Source organism: Tachyglossus aculeatus, chromosome 5, assembly GCF_015852505.1.
Source record: "Tachyglossus aculeatus isolate mTacAcu1 chromosome 5, mTacAcu1.pri, whole genome shotgun sequence".
NCBI lineage: Eukaryota > Metazoa > Chordata > Mammalia > Monotremata > Tachyglossidae > Tachyglossus > Tachyglossus aculeatus.
In genome coordinates, this window is record NC_052070.1 from 20,431,099 (window position 1) to 20,450,653 (window position 19,555).

A 19,555-nucleotide genomic window follows, 5' to 3' on the forward strand; every position below is an offset into this window, starting at 1 on the left:
CTATGATTTGCATCCTTTATTCACTCCTCCCTCAGCTCCACAAGATTTTCATATATACCTGTAATTTTATATATTTATTTACATCAACATCTATCTCTCCATCTTGACTGAAAACTCACTGTGGGTGGGGAAGGTGTGTACCCACTCTGTTACATGTACTCTTCCAAGTGCTTAGTTCAGTTCTCTGCAAACAGTGAGTACACAATAAATATGATTGACTGATAGCTGCAATGCACTGAGCAACACGTTAGTGGTCTAAAAGAGTTAATGCTCCTCTAGAAGTAATTAACATAGCTTGGGGGTAATTAAGCTCTGAGATAATTGAGCTCAGAGTGTATGAACCTTCAGATGAACAAACCAATGAACGGCAATTCATGCTAAAAGTGTGGATAGTTAGAAATGCAAAGAGGACAGATTTGAAAACAGGCTAATTTCTTCCAAAAATGCAATTCTAGAATTAGTGAAGCCACTGACAGAGGAAAGCTTGATATAATGGATGAAGATGATCTACAAATAACTAGCTCAAGCAGCAGAGAGAAACCACTGATTGACTTCCAGACTCCATCCAATTCTTTGACTCTCATCACCAAGACCTTGACTGCATTACACCAAGATTTCATGTCTGGACCAGTGAATGGCCATAGGCCGAGAACTATCTTACTCAGGAACCCAAGCTAGACTTCTTCCTTCCCTGACATTGTTCTGAAGAAAAACATTAAAAATATATAAGAGTGCCTGAAGGTTAAGGTGATGAATTTGCTTCTCCACATACTTGGTTACTCTGGCTAGAAGGACTTTGGAAGAATGGACAGATAAATAACAAAAAAAATAAAAGGCTTTAACAGGATGTGAATCTTCCTGGTGTTAAAAATTGGATCTGAGGCCAAAAAAAAACAGCCTGTTCCTGAATTTTAGGAAGCTGTAATTCATTTTAATGGTCCCTACATTTCCTGCAACTAACTGATGGTGAGTAAAATGTTGTCATTGCTCTAGCCTTGGTTAGCAGGAGTTGGCCTTGGGCTCCATGCTAGGCTGGCTGGACTCTACAGAAGAGACTGGGCAGAGAAGAGAATTCTGTGGTCTTCAGGGGCCTCCTTGTTGTGCCCTCAAGAAGTGGCTCTCCTCACCCTTTAAAACATTTGTGACCCTGAGGAAAGTCCCACCCATTCTACTGCTCTAATGCTAATCTTCTATCTCAATCTCATGTATCTTACTGCTGACCTCACACCCATCTTCTGCAATGCCCTCCCTCCTCAAATCTGATAATTACTCTCCCCCACTTCAAAGCCTTACTGAAGGCACATCTCCAAGAGGCCTTCTCTAAGTCCTCTTTTCCTTTTATTCAACTCCTTTCTGCATCACCCTGACTTGCTTCCTTTATTCATCCCCCGGTCCAGCCACACAGCACTTATGCACATATCTGTAATTTATTAATTTGTATTAATGTCTGTCTTCTCCTACTGACTATAAGCTCACTGAGGGGAGGTAATGTGTCTCAACACCAACTCTCTCCTCGAACCCCTCCAATCTGGCTCCCGTCCCCTACATTCCACTGAAACTGCCCTCTCAAAGGTCACCAATGACCTCCTGCTTGCCAAATCCAACAGCTCCTACTCTATCCTAATCCTCCTCGACCTCTCAGCTGCCTTCAACACTGTGGAGCACCCCCTTCTCCTCAATACGCTATCCAACCTTGGCATCACAGACTCTGTCCTCTCCAGGTTCTCCTCTTATCTTTCCGGCCGTTCATTCTCAGTCTCTTTTGTGGGCTCCTCCTCCCACTCCCATCCCCTTACTGTAGGGGTTCCTCAAGGGTCAGTTCTTGGTCCCCTTCTGTTCTCTATCTACACTCACTCTCTTGGCGACCTCATTCGCTCCCACAGCTTCAACTATCATCTCTATGCTGATGACACCCAAATCTACATCTCTACCCCTGCTCCCTCTCCCTCCCTCCAGGCTCGCATCTCCTCCTGCCTTCAGGACATCTCCATCTGGATGTCTGACTGCCATCTAAAACTCAACATGTCCATGACTGAACTCTTTATCTTCCCTCCCATACCCTGCCCTCTCCCTGACTTTCCCATCACTGTTGACGGCACTACCATCCTTCCCGTCTCACAAGCCCGCAATCTTGGTGTCATCCTCGACTCCACTCTCTCATTCACCCCTCACATCCAATCCGTCACCAAAATCTGCTGGTCTCACCTCCTCAACATCGCCAAGATCTGCCCTTTCCTCTCCATCCAAACTGCTACGCCGCTCGTTCAATCTCTCATCCTTTCCCGACTGGATTACTGCATCAGCCTTCTCTCTGATCTCCTATCCTCCTGTCTCTCCCCACTTCAATCCATATTTCACACCACTGCCCGGATCGTCTTTGTGCAGAAACACTCTGGGCATGTTACTCCCCTCCTCAAAAATCTCCATTGGCTACCAATCAACCTACGCATCAGACAGAAACTACTCACCCTCAGCTTCAAGGCTGTCCATCACCTCACCCCCTCCTACCTCAGCTCCCTTCTCTCCTTCTACAGCCCAGCCCGCACCCTCCGCTCCTCTGCCGCTAATCTCCTCACGGTGCCTCGTTCTCACCTGTCCCTCCGTCGCCCCCTGGCCCATGTCATCCCCTTGGCCTGGAATGCCCTCCCTCCGCACATCCACCAAGCTCGCTCTCTTCCTCCCTTCAAGGCCCTGAGAGCTCACCTCCTCCAGGAGGCCTTCCCAGACTGAGCCCCCTCCTTCCTCTCCCCCTCCTCCCCCTCACCCCCACCTTACCTCCTTCCCCTCCCCACAGCACGTTTAAATATGTATATATGTTTGTACGTATTTATTACTCTATTTATTTATTTTATTTGTACATATTTATTCTATTTATTTTATTTTGTTAATATGTTTTGTTTTGTTGTCTGTCTCCCCCTTCTAGACTGTGAGCCCACTGTTGGGTAGGGACCGTCTCTATATGTTGCCAACTGGTACTTCCCAAGCGCTTAGTACAGTGCTCTGCACACAGTAAGCACTCAATAAATACAACTGAATGAATGAATGTCCAACCTTAAAAATGATGCCTCTCTTTTTCTTATTTTAATGTTTATCTACTAATTCCAGTGGAGTCTCCTAAGTGCTCAGTGAATACTATTAATGGATTGGGAGAATGGTGCTTATTGTCCTGGAGAGCAACAGAATGACACACTACTAGGAAGCTTTCCTATGGAAATTGATTGGAATTTGCCTTCACAAACAAAAAGCACAGCCAGGTAGAACCCCATAAACACTTTGCCAAGAATGGAAGGTCTCAACTTGCTCTCCTTTGTTTTCCCTCTTTGGCTCCCAGTTAAGCTACACAACTCCCTGAAGCCATTTTCTACTTTTCTTCCGCCCTTAATAATAATAATAATTTTCGTATGTATTACACACTTACTACATTCCAAGGATTGTACTAATAGAGGGAGCAAATACAAGATAATCAGGTCCCACATGGGGCTCTCAAACTAAGTAGGACAGGGACTGAATCCCCATTTTGCAGATAACTTTTCTATACCTCCATTCCTTTGAAGTGACTTGCCCAAGGTCACAGAGCAGATAAGTGACAGATCTGGAATTGGAAGCAAGGTCCTCTATCTCCCAGGCCCATGCCCTTTCCACTACGCCATGTTGCTTCTTTGTGAAGCTCTCAGTCCCTGCCTTCCCAGATCCTTCTACAAAGTCTCGTCTTTCTTGGCCCTTCTCAATTTCATCCCCCAGAAACCATCTTCTCTGTCTTCTTGGTCCTAAAGTGAGACCCATTTCTGAGAGATCCCAGCTCGCCTTCCTCCATCTGTTTCCACCTCCTCTTCCCTTCTCCCTCTTGATTCCCTTCTTTGATCTTCAAGCTCCTTGGAGCCTTGTTTCCTCGCCCTCCTGGACCCTGAGCCCCTCTTCTCTCTGTTTCTCCAACACTTCTGGTCCTTTCTCTGTTATGCTTATACGATGCTGGCTCTGGCTTCAGCTCAGAATTGCTCAGCTAGTAAGATTGCTTCCATCTCTTGCCCTCCCTTGTCCCCTAACTTTCACAGCTGCCACATGCTCTGAGCTCCTGTTCCACAAAACAACCTATTTTGAGGGATAAATGCTATAATAAGAGATGTGGCCAAATAGGACAAAGATTATGCTACAACATTCATTTTTTCTACCCCAGGCCCAGGGGCCAACATCATCTTAATCAATATAATAAGCAAAGTTCCAGTAAGATGTCAAAGTTAGCCACAGGACATAGGCGGCTCTTAAAATAGGGGAAGTCATTTAAGCTTATCAGACTTTTTTTGGCACCACATCTCCAATAACATTCCTAGACCAAACCTTAAAATTTTAACCCGGGGAAGGGTGTTCCAGCATCCCCAAAGCATGGTGGTTATTGACAGTAGTGATACTGTCTTACACCGGCTGATGTTCCACAGATGTGGGTTTTATCCAGAGGAGCTGGTATAAAGAGAAGCTTTAAGCCAAGAGTGACATCGAATAAATCTGTCACTCATTGCTCAAGAGATGAAAGAGTTCAGCATAAAGACCAATTTTATGGCAATAAAGGAATGGTCCAGGGTAGTCTATGTTCTTTTGCTGCCCTGAGTTTGCTTTAGACTCCTATGAAAAGCAAAATGATTAAATTAGCAACAAGAACAAATCAGAAACTACCAGACAGGATAATGCTTTTGTCTTCCACATGAAAGAAAGGTATCCATTTTCTAAATGTTACCCTGTCACATCATAGTAAGCAACATATTCTGGGAGTTGAGCCACTCTGTGAATCTCCATCCTTTTGAAGAGAATTTGCAGTTCTAGCAGATTTTTAAGCAGAGTGCTAGAAGGATAAGTGCAGCCTTTCCTGTTCCACTACCAGATGAGCAAAGATTTCCAGTAAAAAAGATTTGCTTATAGGGAAAGAGTAAAAGAACAATCCTGATTAACTGATTGATCGATAGTGAGAGGCAGCATGGCCAGGAGGATAGAGCACAGGCCTGGGAGCCAGAAGAACCTAAATTCTATTTCTGGCTCCACCACTTGTCTGCTGTGTGAAGATGGGCAAGTTCATTCATTCATTCTTTCATGCAGTCGCATTTATTGAGCGCTTACTGTGTGCAAAGCACTATACTAAGTGCTTGGGAGTACAATACAACAACAAATAGGCACATTCCCTGCCCACAACAAGCGCACAGTCTAGGGGTGGGGAGTCACTTAACTTCTCTCAGTAACCTCATTTGTAAAATGGGGATTAATAATGTGGCCCCCATGTGGGACAGGGTCTGTGTTCAACTTGCTTAGCTTGTATCTACCCTGGCACTTAATACAGTGGCTGGCAAATAGTAAGCACTTAACAAATACCGTGAAAAAAAAATTGACAGCAGGCTCCAAACTCAGTGTTTTGAAATGTATTTTTAAACTAATCTCTTCAACAACTTTTCCTTATCCCTAAAGTCTTTCTGTGGAGTCATAAAGTTTTATTCTGCTTAAAAGAGGTCATTCCAGAAACATGAGTCCTTTCCTAATAATAATAATAATAATAATAATAATAATAATAATAATGGTATTTGTTAAGCACTTACTGTGTGCAAAGCACTGTTTTAAGCCCTGGGGAGGTTACAAGGTGATCAGGTTGTCCCATGGGGGGCTCACAGTCTTAATCCCCATTTTACAGATGAGGTAACTGAGGCACAGAGAAGTGAAGTGACTTGCCCAAAGTCACACAGCTGAGAGTTAGTGGAGCTGGGATTTGAACCCATGACCTCTGACTCTAAAGCCCGTGCTCTTTCCACTAAGCCATGCTGCTTCTCTAAGAATTCCAGGCAACATTTCTCAGTTATCTGAATTCCAGAGATGGCATTCTCAATTTTATTTCTCTCAGTTCCCATAAGGGAGTCTAGGAAGATGTTAACAATGATTATCATTACAATGATTACTATTATTATTGAATTTGTTAAGTGCCTACTATGTGTCAAGCACTGTTCTAAATCCTGGGGTAGATCAACCAACCAATGACATTGATTGAGCACTTACTGTATGGAGAGCACTGTACTAGGTGATTGGGAAAGTACCACAGAAGTGGTAGACATGTTCCCTGCTCAAAAGGAACTTACAATCTAAAAAAGAAGAAAGACACGAAAATAAATTATGGATATGTGCCTAAGTGCTATGGAGCTGAAGGTGGAGTGAATAAAGGGCACAAATCCAATTGCAAGGGTAGCTCAGAGGGAAGAGGAAATAGGGGAAATGAAGGTTTAGTCAGGGATGGCCTCTTGAAGGAGATATGGTTTTAATAAGGCTTTGAACATGGGGAGAGGGGTGGTCTGTCAGATATGAAGGGGGAGGGAGTTCCAGGTCAGAGACAGGATGTAGGTGAGGGGTAAGCGGTGAGATTGATCAGATTGAGGTACAGTGAGTAGGCTGGTGTTAGAGGAGTGAAGCATGCAGGCTGGGTTGTAGTAAGAAATCAGGGAGGTAAGATAGGAGGGGGCACGGTCAGTGTTTTAAAATCAATGTTGAGGGGATTCTATTTGAGGTGGAGATGGATGGGGAAACACTGGAGGTTCTTGAAGAGTGAGGAAACATGGACTGAATGACTTTTTAGAAAAACAGTCCAGACAGTAGTGTGGTTGGAGTGGAGAGAGACAGGAGGCAGGGAGGTCAGCGAGGAGATTGATGCAGTAGTCAAGGCGACATATGATAGCAGTTTGAATGGAGAGGAAAGGGCAGATTTTAGTTATGCTGTGAAAGAAGAACCAACAGGATTCGGTGACAGATTCATTCATTCATTCAATCGTATTTATTGAGTGCTTACTGTGTGCAGAGCACTATACCAAGCGCTTGGGAAGTACAAGTTGGCAAATATAGAGGCAGTCCCTACCCAACAGCGGGCTCACAGTCTAGAAGGGGGAGACAGGCAACAAAACATATTAACAAAATAAAATAAATAGAATAAATATGTACAAGTAAAATACAGTAATAAGTTCGTACAAACATATATACATATATACAGGTGCTGTAGGGAGGGGAAGGAGGTAAGGCAGGGGGATGGGGAGGGGGAAGAGGGGGAGAGGAAGGAGGTGGCTCAGTCTGGGAAGGCCTCCTGGAGGAGGTGAGCTCTCAGTAGGTCTTCGAAGGGAGGAAGAGAGCTAGCTTGGTGGATGTGCAGAGGGAGGGCATTCCATGCCAGGGTGATGACGTGGGCTGGGGGTCAATGGTGGGACAGGTGAGAACGAGGCACAGTGAGGAGATTAGTGGCAGAGGAGTGGAGGGTGCAGGCTGGGCTGTAGAAGGAGAGAAGGGAGGTGAGGAAGGAGGGGGCAAGGGGATGGAAAGCCTTGAAGCCAAGGGTGAGGAGTTTTGACAGATTGCATATGTGGGCTGAATGAGAAGGCTGAATCAAAGATAATGCCAAGGTAATGGGCTTGAGAGACAGGGAGGATGCTGCTTACAGTGAAGGGAATGAGTCCAGGGAATGTGTCTCATTGTTATATTGTACTCTCCCAAGTGCTTAGTACAGTGCTCTGCACACAGTAAATGCTCAGTAAATACGATTGAATGAATGAATAAATGAAGGGAGGACAGGGTTTGTGTGGGAAGGCGAGGATTTCTTTTTTAGATATGTTAAGTTTGAAGTGTTGACAGGTCATTCATTCATTCATAGTATTTAAGAGAGATGTCCTGAAGGCAAGAGGAAATATGAGACTGCAGAGAAGAAGAAAGGTCAAGGATGGAGATTTAGATTTGGGAATCATCAAGTAAATCAGGTCAGACAAAGTCCCTCTCCCACATGGGGTTCACAGTCCAAGTAGACCTTAGGAGACAGGTACTGAAATCTAATTTTACAACTGAGGAAACTGAAGCACAGAGAAGTTTAATGATTTGCCCAAGGTTACATAGCAGGCAAGATAGTCTGTAACCAGGTGGATGGGATTAGTTAGTTGGGTCCAATACCTTGGGAGCACACCCAGAAGCAGGCGAAGGAGAAAGGAATGAAGAAAGATGTCTGTTGATCTGTGACTGCTCATTCAAACTATCGAGAAAAACTCCAAACAGAAAAAATGGGCTCACAAGTCTTACACTTGCTCTCCTGCTAAAGTATAGTAGGGGAAGGCAGGGAGGGAGTGAGAAGCCTGATGCAGTTACTAATCAAGCCAGAATATGACAAGCTCCTGGACCAGTTGTAGACATTTGAATGGAAAGGAAGAGGTGGATTCTGTAACCGCTGTGGCAATATGCCAACATGATTTGGCAAGAGACTGCCATAAGAGGGTTGTAAGAGATGGAGGAGATGAGTTTAATGGTCAAAAGATGCAGGCTAGAGAGAGAAGGGGAAGATGGTGGGGTTTTCTATTGTGCTAGTAGAGTTAGGTGGAAGAGGCCATTTGGGAGGAAAGATGAGGAGTTCAGTTTTGGACATATGGAGCTTGAGGTGGCAGCAGGCTATCCACTTAGACGTTCTGTAGCAGAAACTCTTGACCAGATTCAAGGCTCTTAATTAGCTCTCTCCCCTTTATGTATCCTTACTCTTTCCCCACAACCCAGACTGCAACTTTGCTTCTCTAATACCAACCTACTCACCATGCCTTCCACTTGCAACCTCTTTCTCCCTCCCCCTACATATGACAGAACAGCACCCTCCCCATTTTCCATATGTCCATTAAATCTGTCAACATCTCTTCCTTTGAAGTTCTTAGAACTTCAGTGTCATAAAAAAGTTGCTGCTTACCTTTCGAAGCCAAGCTGCCGAAATGCCTTCTCCCATGTTGAACCTATGAGAAAAGAAAGAAGTATTTAACTCATACCTCTGTAACTCCGAGGGTTTTATCTCTTAATTTCCATCTCTGTTGGACCCATCATTTTATTTCAAATCAATCAATCAATCAATCAATCGTATTTATTGAGCGCTTACTATGTGCAGAGCACTGTACTAAGCGCTTGGGAAGTACAAATTGGCATCACATAGAGACAGTCCCTACCCAACAGTGGGCTCACAGTCTAAAAGGGGGAGACAGAGAACAGAACCAAACATACCAACAAAATAAAATAAGTAGGATAGAAATGTACAAGTAAAACAAATAAATAAATAGATAAATAGAGTAATAAATATGTACAACCATATATACATATATACAGGTGCTGTGGGGAAGGGAAGGAGGTAAGACGGGAGGATGGAGAGGGGGACGAGGGGGAGAGGAAAGAAGGGGCTCAGTCTGGGAAGGCCTCCTGGAGGAGGTGAGCTCTCAGCAGGGCCTTGAACCTCATTTCAAAAGGTATAGCTTTCAGTGTTCCTCAAAAGTGCAAACAATAATGCTGAAATCTGCTAAAATAAACAATCACTTAAGAAAGACGACACCCTCTGGGGTACAATTCTCCTTATCCTGCTTTTCCCTACTTTGAGGCAGTTGGCCACCACCACAATCACCTAAAAATGTAACTGGGCTACTCGGTGCAATATGAGCTACAATTTACTGTCCAGGTTGCTGAGCCAGCACAGTGAATGGTGGCCCTCCTTAAATTCAAACTTCTCATTAAATGTAACTGGAACTATTCATTCATTGCCAACACCAGCTTAAAATGAGTGAGAACCCTTCGAAGTGCCAACATTTGTTGTTTACTTCTGAGAACTGAGAAGTAGGATCCTTTACAGTCTATCACCTGGAAACTGATGACCCAAACCCCGCTATTCCCAAGCAACAGCAGCCAGTGGTGAGGACAATTGGGGCAATTGCTCTCAGATCCGTGCCTTAGGGGGCCTCCTATTTCTTCCTGCAGAAATACCCAACTGGTATGTTACCAAGTGAGCTCTTGGACCACCAGTGGTTCTGGACTTGAGTCTGGGCTCCCCTCTAGACTGTAAGCTCATGTGAACAGGGAATGTGTCTCGTATATTATACTGTACTCTCCTAAGCACTTAATACAGTACTCTACCCACAGTTACTGCTAAATAAATGTGATTGTCTGACTGCCCAAATCAGCAGAGTCGGAGAGGTGGAGAGTAAGGGAAGAAGGTGAGGAATTATATACCAGTAAGCAGTTCTGCTCCTTAATTCCTTCTCTTCCTATTTTCCCTGCTTCTTCCTCTGAAATGAGGTTGAAAATGACAACTATGACAGTTACCTCAACTGTAAAATAGGGATTAAGATTGTGAGCCCTATGCAGGACAGGGATTATGCCCAACCCAACTGGCTTGTATCCATCCCTGTTCCTTCCTCTGAAATGAGGCTGAAAATGACAACTCTGACAGTTACCTCAAGTGTAAAATAGGGATTAAGATTGTGAGCCCTATGCAGGACAGGGATTATGTCCAACCCAATATGCTTCTATTCACCCCTGCACTTAGTATAGTGCATGGCACATAGTAAGTGCTTACCATATACCATAACTATTAATGTCTGTCTCCCCCTCTACACTGTATGCTTGTCATGGGCTTAGTCTCTTGTGAAGCAGCATGGCTCAGTGGAAAGAGCCTGGGCTTTGGAGTCAGAGGTCATGGGTTCAAATCCCGGCTCTGCCACTTGTCAGCTCTGTGACTTTGGGCAAGTCACTTCACTACTCTGGGCCTCAGTTACCTCATCTGTAAAATGGGGATGAAGACTGTGAGCCCCCCATGGGACAACCTGATCACCTTGTTTACCTCTCCAGCGCTTAGAACAGTGCTTTGCACATAGTAAGTGCTTAATAAATGCTATCATTATTATTATTATTATTATTATTAGGGAAAGCAAATGTCTCGGTTAATTCTGTTGAGTTGTACTCCTCCAAGCACTCAGTACAGTGCTCTGCATATAGTAAGTGCTCAATAAATGCTGTTGATTGATTACGATTGATTGAACTCTTTCAGATGATTCACCCTGGAAACGTTGCTTAGGAAACAGGCCCTGACAGTAGCAGATTGAGAAAATGGGAATTAGTGGGGAGGGGTGATGGGGAATGGGTACACTGTCCTGAAATCCTGCAGTTTCTGTGCTGAGTAAAATTGTATCTTGAAGATTTTTCCCTGTGAAGCCACGAGCCTGAAGAAAATCCCTGGGGAGAAGTGAGCAGTTTTACCAAGACCCCATGGAATGCCACAAATGTTACAATCTCCCTAGAACTGAAAATTCGAGAGGAATAAGGGATACAAGTCCCTCTCCCCTAGTGCTGAGTTGCTGTGGCCGCAAAATGGCTTCCACCCAATATTAATGAGCAGTGATTCTGTGAATTCTTGAAATTCCCCCAAACATATCAAAGGGTGCCAAGGTTCAGAAATTGGCTCTATCTTTTCAAGTCTGAGAAATGTCCAATAACATCAAGATGTGCAGAAGTCTTATGAGGTCCCTTCACCCACCTCCTGTCTGTCTAGCTTCCTGAAGTCCCACACTCCGATTCTGCCCACACAACCAGTCATAACTCAGTTCAAAAGAGGCAAAAGGCAGGACCTGTCATCAGCCTTTGATTAATTTCTAAACTTCATGAAGAGCATGAAGGAAGCAAATTCGGACAGAACCTACCACTATAAACCCTCTGCCCTAAAACATTTTGCATACGGTCTGAAAAGTAGATAGTGTCTTCTCTTTTGGAAGGACCTAGGCTCCTCTCAAATAAAGAATGGATAACTAGAATATACATAATTGGATTCATTTAGATAAAAGAATATTTTTAAAGTCCACTGCTCTTGTTCACCGGGGAACTATCTTCCATTCACCTCTCTCATTCAACCCACATATTCGATCTGCCACCAAGTCCTTTTGGCTCTACCTTTGCAACATCGCTAAAATCGGCCCTTTTTTGTCATCAATTGTATTTATTGAGCGCTTACTGTGTGCAGAGCAGTGTACTAAGCGCTTGGGAAGTACTCAAACTGCTATTAAGGCTAACCCACCCACTTAACCTGCATTGGCTACTGCTTCAGCCTCCTTGCTGAGATCCCTGCCTCCTGTCTATTCCCAATCTAGTCCATGCTTTATTCTTCTGCCAAAATTATTTCTCTAAAAAAAGTTCAGTTCTTTTTTCCCCATTCTTCAAGAACCTCCAGTGGTTGCCCATCTACCTCTAAATGAAATGAAAACTACTTACTATTGACTTCGGTTATCTTGCCCCCATCACACTTTACATTATGGATTCTCTACTCCAATCCAGTATACTCACTTGACTCCTCTAAAACCAACCTTCTCCTTTATGTTGATCTCATCTACCTCGCCACCAGTCCCTTGCCCTTGCTCAGCTAGAATAATAATAATAATAATGATGGCATTTATTAAGCCCTTACTATGTGCAATGCACTGTTCTAAGCGCTGGGGAGGTTACAAGGTGGTCAGGTTGTCCCATGTGGGGCTCACTAAGCTCTCATTTCCTCTACTCCCTCTCCCTTCTGCACCACTCTTGCACTTGGATGTGTACCGAGCAGGCCCCACGGCACTTATGTATACACCCATAATTTATTTTAATGTCAGTATCCCCCTCTAGACTGTAAGCTCCTTGTGGGCAGGGAACAGATCTACCAGCTCTGTTATATTGAACTCTCCCAGGCCCTTAGTATAGTGTTCAGAACACAGTAAGCACTCAATAAATATGATTGATTGTGCTAATAGAGTAATAGAGTAATGGGTCTTATTCTGCAAAGATAGCCCAAAAGCCAGAATAGAAAGCCTAGGCTAGCTTCTTTTGTCACACGGGCATGAACAGAAAGGAGAGGAAAGTTGTATTAATCCCTAGAAAGAGGTCAAATCTGAGAGGGGAAGTATAGATTTTCATTTTTGGAGATGTGAAAAATCTTAGCAAAAAAAATGTATACTTTAAAACTTTTCACAGACATTGCCAGGTAAAAGTGGACTTGTTGAAGTCCACAGATCTGCTTGCAGGTGTGACCCAGGGTGGCTAAGATTTTAAGAATATGATCCATGATGCTTCCTACTCAGTATTCTGTCTTCGGTATTCTGAGGTAGCGTGGCCTAGGGGAAAAGAGCACGAACCCGGGAGTCAGAGGACCTGGGTCGAATTCCAACTCTGCCACTGGTCTGCCGTGTGACCATGGGCAAGTCATTTTACTTCTCTGTGCCACAGTTTCCTCATCGGTAAAAGGGGATTAAATCCTACTCCCTCCTACTAAGACCGTGAGGCCCCTGTGAGGCATGAAATGTAACTTTTATCTATCCCGGCCTTAAGAACAATGTTTGACATATAGTAAGTGCTTAACAAGTACCATAATTGTTATTATTATTACCACCAGTGACAGCAAGATCTTGTGTTTTGGATGTCCTTCTGGATACCCAACAATAGATGGATCACCTAGCATGCCTAACTTTTTGTAATCCATTAGAGACCATTTGTCCATGCATTTAACTAATCCCTGAAGCCACTGATATTTTGGGCCTGTGTAATGCCTTATAGTAACAAATCCCTATGTGAAAAAGTTTCAGTTTTTTCTGTTTTGATTAGCCACCTTCAAGCTTCAAAGGATGCCCCACTACCTTGGTACTCTGGGAGTGGAGTGCATTATAAATCTGTGTTTATGCTCTTCCTGATTCTGAGAACTTCAATTACTCTCCCTCAGCCTGAGTCTTTCCAATCTGGAATACTAATCGCTTCTCTGCAGGCATTCTTAAGTTGCTCCAACCCCCTAATTATCCTGGCTGCCCTCTCTGTGACTTTTCCAGCTCTGCCATGACCCTCACAGCTAGCCACAAGGACAGCCCCCTAAGAAATAATAATAATTATGGTATTTGTTAAGTGCTTACTATGTGCCAGGCATTGTTCTAAGTGTTGGGGTAGATACAAGGTATTCAGGTTGTCCACGTGGGGCTCACAGTCTGAATTCCCATTTTACAGATGAGGTAACAGAGGCACAGAAAAGTGAAGTGACTTGCCCAAGGTCACACAGCAGACAAGTGGCAGAGCCGGGATTAGAACCCACATCCTCTGACTCCCAAACCCATGTTCTTTCCAATAAGCCATGCTGCTTCTCTAAGTATTAGGGTAGTCACTCCACACCACTTAGAAGCAGCGTGGCTCATTGGAAAGAGCACGGGCTTGGGATCCAGAAGTCATGGGTTCTAATCCCGGCTCTGCCACTTGTCAGCTGTGTGACCTTGGGCAAGTCACTTAACTTCTCTGTGCCTCAGTTACCTCATCTGTAAAATGGGGATGAAGACTGTGAGCCCCATGTGGGACAACCTGATCGCCTTGTAACGCCCGCCCTGAGAACTTAGAACAGTGCTTCACACATAGTGAGCGCTTAACAAGTGCCATTATTATTATTATTATTATTATTACTTACACACTGATCTTCAAATTTGTTGCTTCCCCCTACCTGTAATTTAATATCTGCTTCCCCTGCTAGACTGTGCATTACTTTAGGGAAGCGATGGGGTTAACTAAGTCCATACATATTTACTATTCTATTTATTTTATTTTGTTAATATGCTTTGTTTTGTTGTCTGTCTCCCCCTTCTAGACTGTGAGCCCGCTGTTGGGTAGGGACCGTCTCTATATATTACCAACTTGTACTCTCCCAAACACTTAGTACAGTGCTCTGCACAGATTAAGTGCTCAATAAATATGATGGACTGATTGAAAGCCACTCTGGGACCTGCCAAGGTGGAGGTACCTTGAGTTTGTGGGATGCCCTCTTGGCCTCTCCACCAAAAAGGTGATAGAGTCTTGACCCTTCTTTCCTCCAGATGGGAGCATGTACAGTGGCAAGCCCCCTACAGTGTCTTTCTGAGGGTCAAACTGAATTCTGGGCAATGCCCCAAGTCACATCAACTTAATAGCCACCTTTAGCCCTTCCGTACTTCATTATTCTCCTCAGCACTCATCTCTGTGTGTGGTGTGTGTGTGTGTTTGTGTACATATCATTGTATATTCCATTATTTTTTCAGGAATTTCCTCCTGACATGTTCATCTTTGTACTTGCGACATCCTGATTTGTCCTCCAGCTTGCCTTTTAAGTCTTTTTTTTTCCTATCTGCTTCCCCATTGGATTGTAAGCTCCTTGAAGGCAGGGCACTTGCACTTAGTTCTGTTCATTCATTCATTCAATCGTATTTATTGAGCGCTTACTGTGTGCAGAGCACTGTACTAAGCGCTTGGGAAGTACAAGTTGGTAATATATAGAGACGGTCCCTACCCAACAGCGGGCTCACAGTCTAGAAGGGGGAGACAGACAACAAAACAAAGCATATTAACAAAATAAAATAAATAGAATAGTAAATATGTACAAGTAAAATAAATAGAGTAATAAATCTGTACAAGCATATATACAGGTGCTGTGGGGAGGGGAAGGAGGTAAGGTAGGGGGATGGGGAGGGGGAGAAAGGGGAGAGGAAGGAGGGGGCTTAGTTCTGTTGCTTTCTCTTGAATGCTCAGTACTGTTATTTGCATTCAGTGGATGCTCTATGACATTGATTAGTTGATTGAAGAATCTCACCAAAGGGAAAATTGGATGTTAAGGAGATGGCATTTGATGATGACTATTTTGTACCACTAACCCACAACCCTGGATCATCTCCACAGTCTGCTTCCTTCACTCCTGTGCAGAGAACTGGTGGAGGAAATCTAGATATTAGACCATCCTCATCCACCTCCAAGTTCATCCTTGCATGCTGTAACTCTGCCCTCTCCTCTGCTTGGCAAAATTATCTCTCTATTCTTATTGGCACCATACCCATTGCCCTCGCCATTTGTTCCAGATGTTTAACTCCCTCCTCAAGCTCTCTGTCCCCCTGCCTCCCTCATCCCTTACCCCTAATGACCTGGTTACCTACTTTTTTGAGAAAATTGAAACTATCAGGTGTGATCTCCCTAAAAATCTCCCCTGCTCTTCTTCAGTCCCTCCCTTCAACTTTCCCATCCTTTCCAGCAGTATCTCCAGAGGAGATCTCCTGCCTTCTCTCAAAATCTGCCCTCTCCACCTGCACATAATAACAATAATAATAATGATGGCATTTATTAAGTGCTTACTATGTGCAAAGCACTGTTCTAAGCACTGGGGAGGTTACAAGGTGATCAAGTTGTCCCACGGGGGCTCACAGTCTTAATCCCCATTTTACAGATGAGGTATACTGAGGCCCAGAGAAGTGAAGTGACTTGCCCGAAGTCACAGATCTGACAAGTGGCAGAGCTGGAATTTGAACCCATGACCTCTGACTCCAAAGCCCAGGCTCTTTCCACTGAGCCACGCTGCTTCTCTCTGACCCCATTCCTTTGCACCTTATCAAAACACTTGCCCCATCCCTTCTTCCCTCCCTGATCACCATTTTCAACTCTTCACTTTCTAATGGCTTCTTCTCTACTGCTTTCAAACATGTCCATGTCTTTCCTATCCTAAAATAACTCTCCCTTGACCCAATGGCTTGCTCCAGTTATCACCCCATCTCCCTCCTACCATTCCTCTCCAAACTCCTTTAGCGAGTTGTCTACAGCCACTGTCAACCTCCTCTCCTCCAATTCTCTCCTTGACCCCCTCCAATCTTACTTCCATTCCCTTCACTCCACAGAAATTGCCCTCTCAAAGGTCACCAATGTTCTACTTGCCAAATAATAATAATAATAATGTTGGTATTTGTTAAGCACTTACTATGTGCCAAGCACTGTTCTAAGCCTCTGACACTGCTGTCTACCCACTTCTGCAAACAATATCCCACGTTAGCTTCAGTGATACTGCCTCTCTTGGTTCTTCTCCTATCTCTCTGGCTGCTCATTCTCAGTTCCTTTCATGGGCTCCTCCTCCGCCTCCTACCCTTTAACTGTGGGCATCCCTCAACATTCTGTTCTGGGTCCCTTTCTATTCTCCATCTACACCTACTCAATCAATCAATCAATTGTATTTATTGAGCGCTTACTGTGTGCAGAGCACTGGACTAAGCGCTTGGGAAGTACAAGTTGGCAACATATAGAGACAGTCCCTACCCAACAGTGGACTCACATGGCTTCAACTATCACAACCATGCAGATAATTCCCAAATCTCCATCTCCAGCCCTTATCTCTCTCCATTTCTGCTGCCTCATATTTCCTTCTGCCATCATTTCAAATTTAATATGTCCAAAACAGAACTCCTAATCTCCCACTTATTTACTGCTGTGTGACCTTGGGCAATCTGCTAAACGTCTCTGTGCCTCAGTTACCTCATCTGTAAAATGGGGATTAAGACTGTGAGCCCACATGGGACAACCCAATTACCTTGTATCTATCGCAGCACTTAGAAAAGTACTTGCCCGTACTCTTTCCACTGAGCCTTGCTGGGGATGGAGGGAGCTCCTACAAACCCTGGGACCATGAGTGGCCCCCGTTGCCATGGGGATGGAGGGAGCCCCTCCTACCCCGACTACAAACCACGGGACCATAAGTGGCCCCCGTTGCCATGGGAGTGGAGGAGTCCCTCCCCCTACCCAAACCCTGCAAAGCGCTTAACAAATACCATTATTATTATTATACGATTGATAATACGATTGATGATGATGATGATGATGATTATTATTATTATTATTATGTGCCGGGCACTCTACTAAGTACTGGACGTAGTTACAAGATAATCAGGTCCAGTCCTCACACGAGGTTCACAGTCTTAGCCCCCATTTTGCAGATGAGGGAACTGAGGCCCAGAGAAGTGAGGTGACTTGCCCAAGGTCACACAACAGACAAGGAGAAGAGCCGGGATTAGAACTCGGGTCTTCCGAGTCCCAGGCCCGGGCTCTTTCCACTAGGCCACGCTGCTTCTCTTGTCTGCCGTTCGACCTTGGGCAAGTCACTTCACTTCTCTGGGCCTCAGTTCCCTCGTCTGGAAAATGGGGATTAAGGCTGTGAGCACCGTGTGGGATAGGGACTGTGGCCAACCCTTTGATCTCCCCCAGCGCGTAGAACAGTGCCAGGCACGTAGTAAGCGCTTAACAAATGCCATCATCATCATTATTATTATTATTCGCCTGGTATTTGTAAAGTGCCCTGGCACAGCTACAAGATAATCAGGTCAGGCGGACCCAACCCTTGTCCCACATGGGGCTCACCCTTAGAGCAGGAATTCTATCCCCGTTGGAAAAAAACGCATCACCCGAGACCCAGAGTAGTTCAGCGTGTCACCCACGGCCCCCCAGCAGGTAAGCGACGGAGCCAGGGTCGGAACCCAGTCTCCTGACAGGTGAAGTCGTCAAATAAATAATAACAATCGCAGTAATAAGAAGGAGGGCGTAGGATCGAATCCCCGTTTTACAGATGAGACACAGAGGTGAAGTGACAGACCCAAGGTCACCCAGCAGACACGGGGCGGAGCTGGGATTAGAATCCGGGTCCTTTGACTCTCAAGCCCGTGATTTTTCCACTAGGCCGTACCGGTCCTCACGTAACCACCAGGAAGCTTTCTGATAACACGATCGCTAATATTTCTACAGAAATGTTCAGGCCACGGCTCCCCGCTGTTCGAGACCCTCCGGCGGTCGCCCGTCAGCCGTTCATCCCCTCGCTCCCTCCTACCTCACCTCGCTGCTCTCCTCCGGCCCACACGCTTTGCCCCCGACGCCAACCATCTCGCCGCCCACCCCCGGCCCACGTCCCGCCTCAGGCCTGGCATGCCCTCCCTCCTCATATCCTCTCCATCCCCTCGCCCCCTCCTACCTCACCTCCCTTCTCTCCTTCTCCAGCCCAGCCCGCACCCTCCGCTCCTCTGCCACCGCTAATCTCCTCGTCGTGCCTCGTTCTCGCCTGTCCCGCCATCGACCCCCGGCCCACGTCATCCCCCGGGCCTGGAATGCCCCCAATCCCCCTGCCCATCTGCCAAGCTAGCTCTCTTCCTCCCTTCAAGGCCCTGCTGAGAGCTCACCTCCTCCAGGAGGCCTTCCCAGACTGAGCCCCTTCCTTCCTCTCCCCCTCGTCCCCCTCTCCATCCCCCCCATCTTACCTCCTTCCCTTCCCCACAGCACCTGTATATATGGTTGTACATATTTATTACTCTATTTATTTATTTTGCTTGTACATATCTATCCTATTTATTTTATTTTGTTAGTATGTTTGGTTTTGTTCTTTGTCTCCCCCTTTTAGACTGTCAGCCCACTGTTGGGTAGGGACTGTCTCTATATGTTGCCAATTTGTACTTCCCAAGCGCTTAGTACAGTGCTCTGCACATAGTAAGCGCTCAATAAATACTATTGATGATGATGATGATGATACTTGGCACATAGTAAGTGCTTAAGTACCATAATTATTATTATTACTTATTCCCATCACTGTAAACAGCACCATAATCCTCCCTGTCTCACAAGCCCCATAACCTTGGCGTTATCCTGGCCTCTTCTCTCTCATTCAACTTATATATTCAATCTATCAATAAATCCTGTTGGTTCGACCTTCACAACACTGTTATAATCTATCCTAACCTCTCCATTCAAAATGCTACCACATTAATCCAAGCACTTATCCTATCTCACCTTGATTACTGTAACAGCCTCCTTGCTGACCTCCCTGCCTCCTGTCTCTCCCCACTCCAGCCTAAACTTTACTCCTACCATCAGCTTTAAAACACTCAATCACCTTGCCCCATCCTACCTCATCTCGCTACACTCCCACTACAACATAGTCCGCACATTTCAC

General features: G+C 45.1%; 1 protein-coding gene across 1 annotated transcript in view; it reads right to left on the reverse strand.

Annotated features, from left to right (window-relative positions):
* Positions 1-19,555, reverse strand: part of PIEZO2 (piezo type mechanosensitive ion channel component 2) — a 546,102-nt gene that overhangs the window by 272,549 nt on the left and 253,998 nt on the right. The window contains exon 4 of the mRNA XM_038746742.1: positions 8,723-8,765. Within this exon, the coding sequence (XP_038602670.1) occupies positions 8,723-8,765 (43 nt within the window). The remainder of the gene's footprint in view (positions 1-8,722; positions 8,766-19,555) is intronic.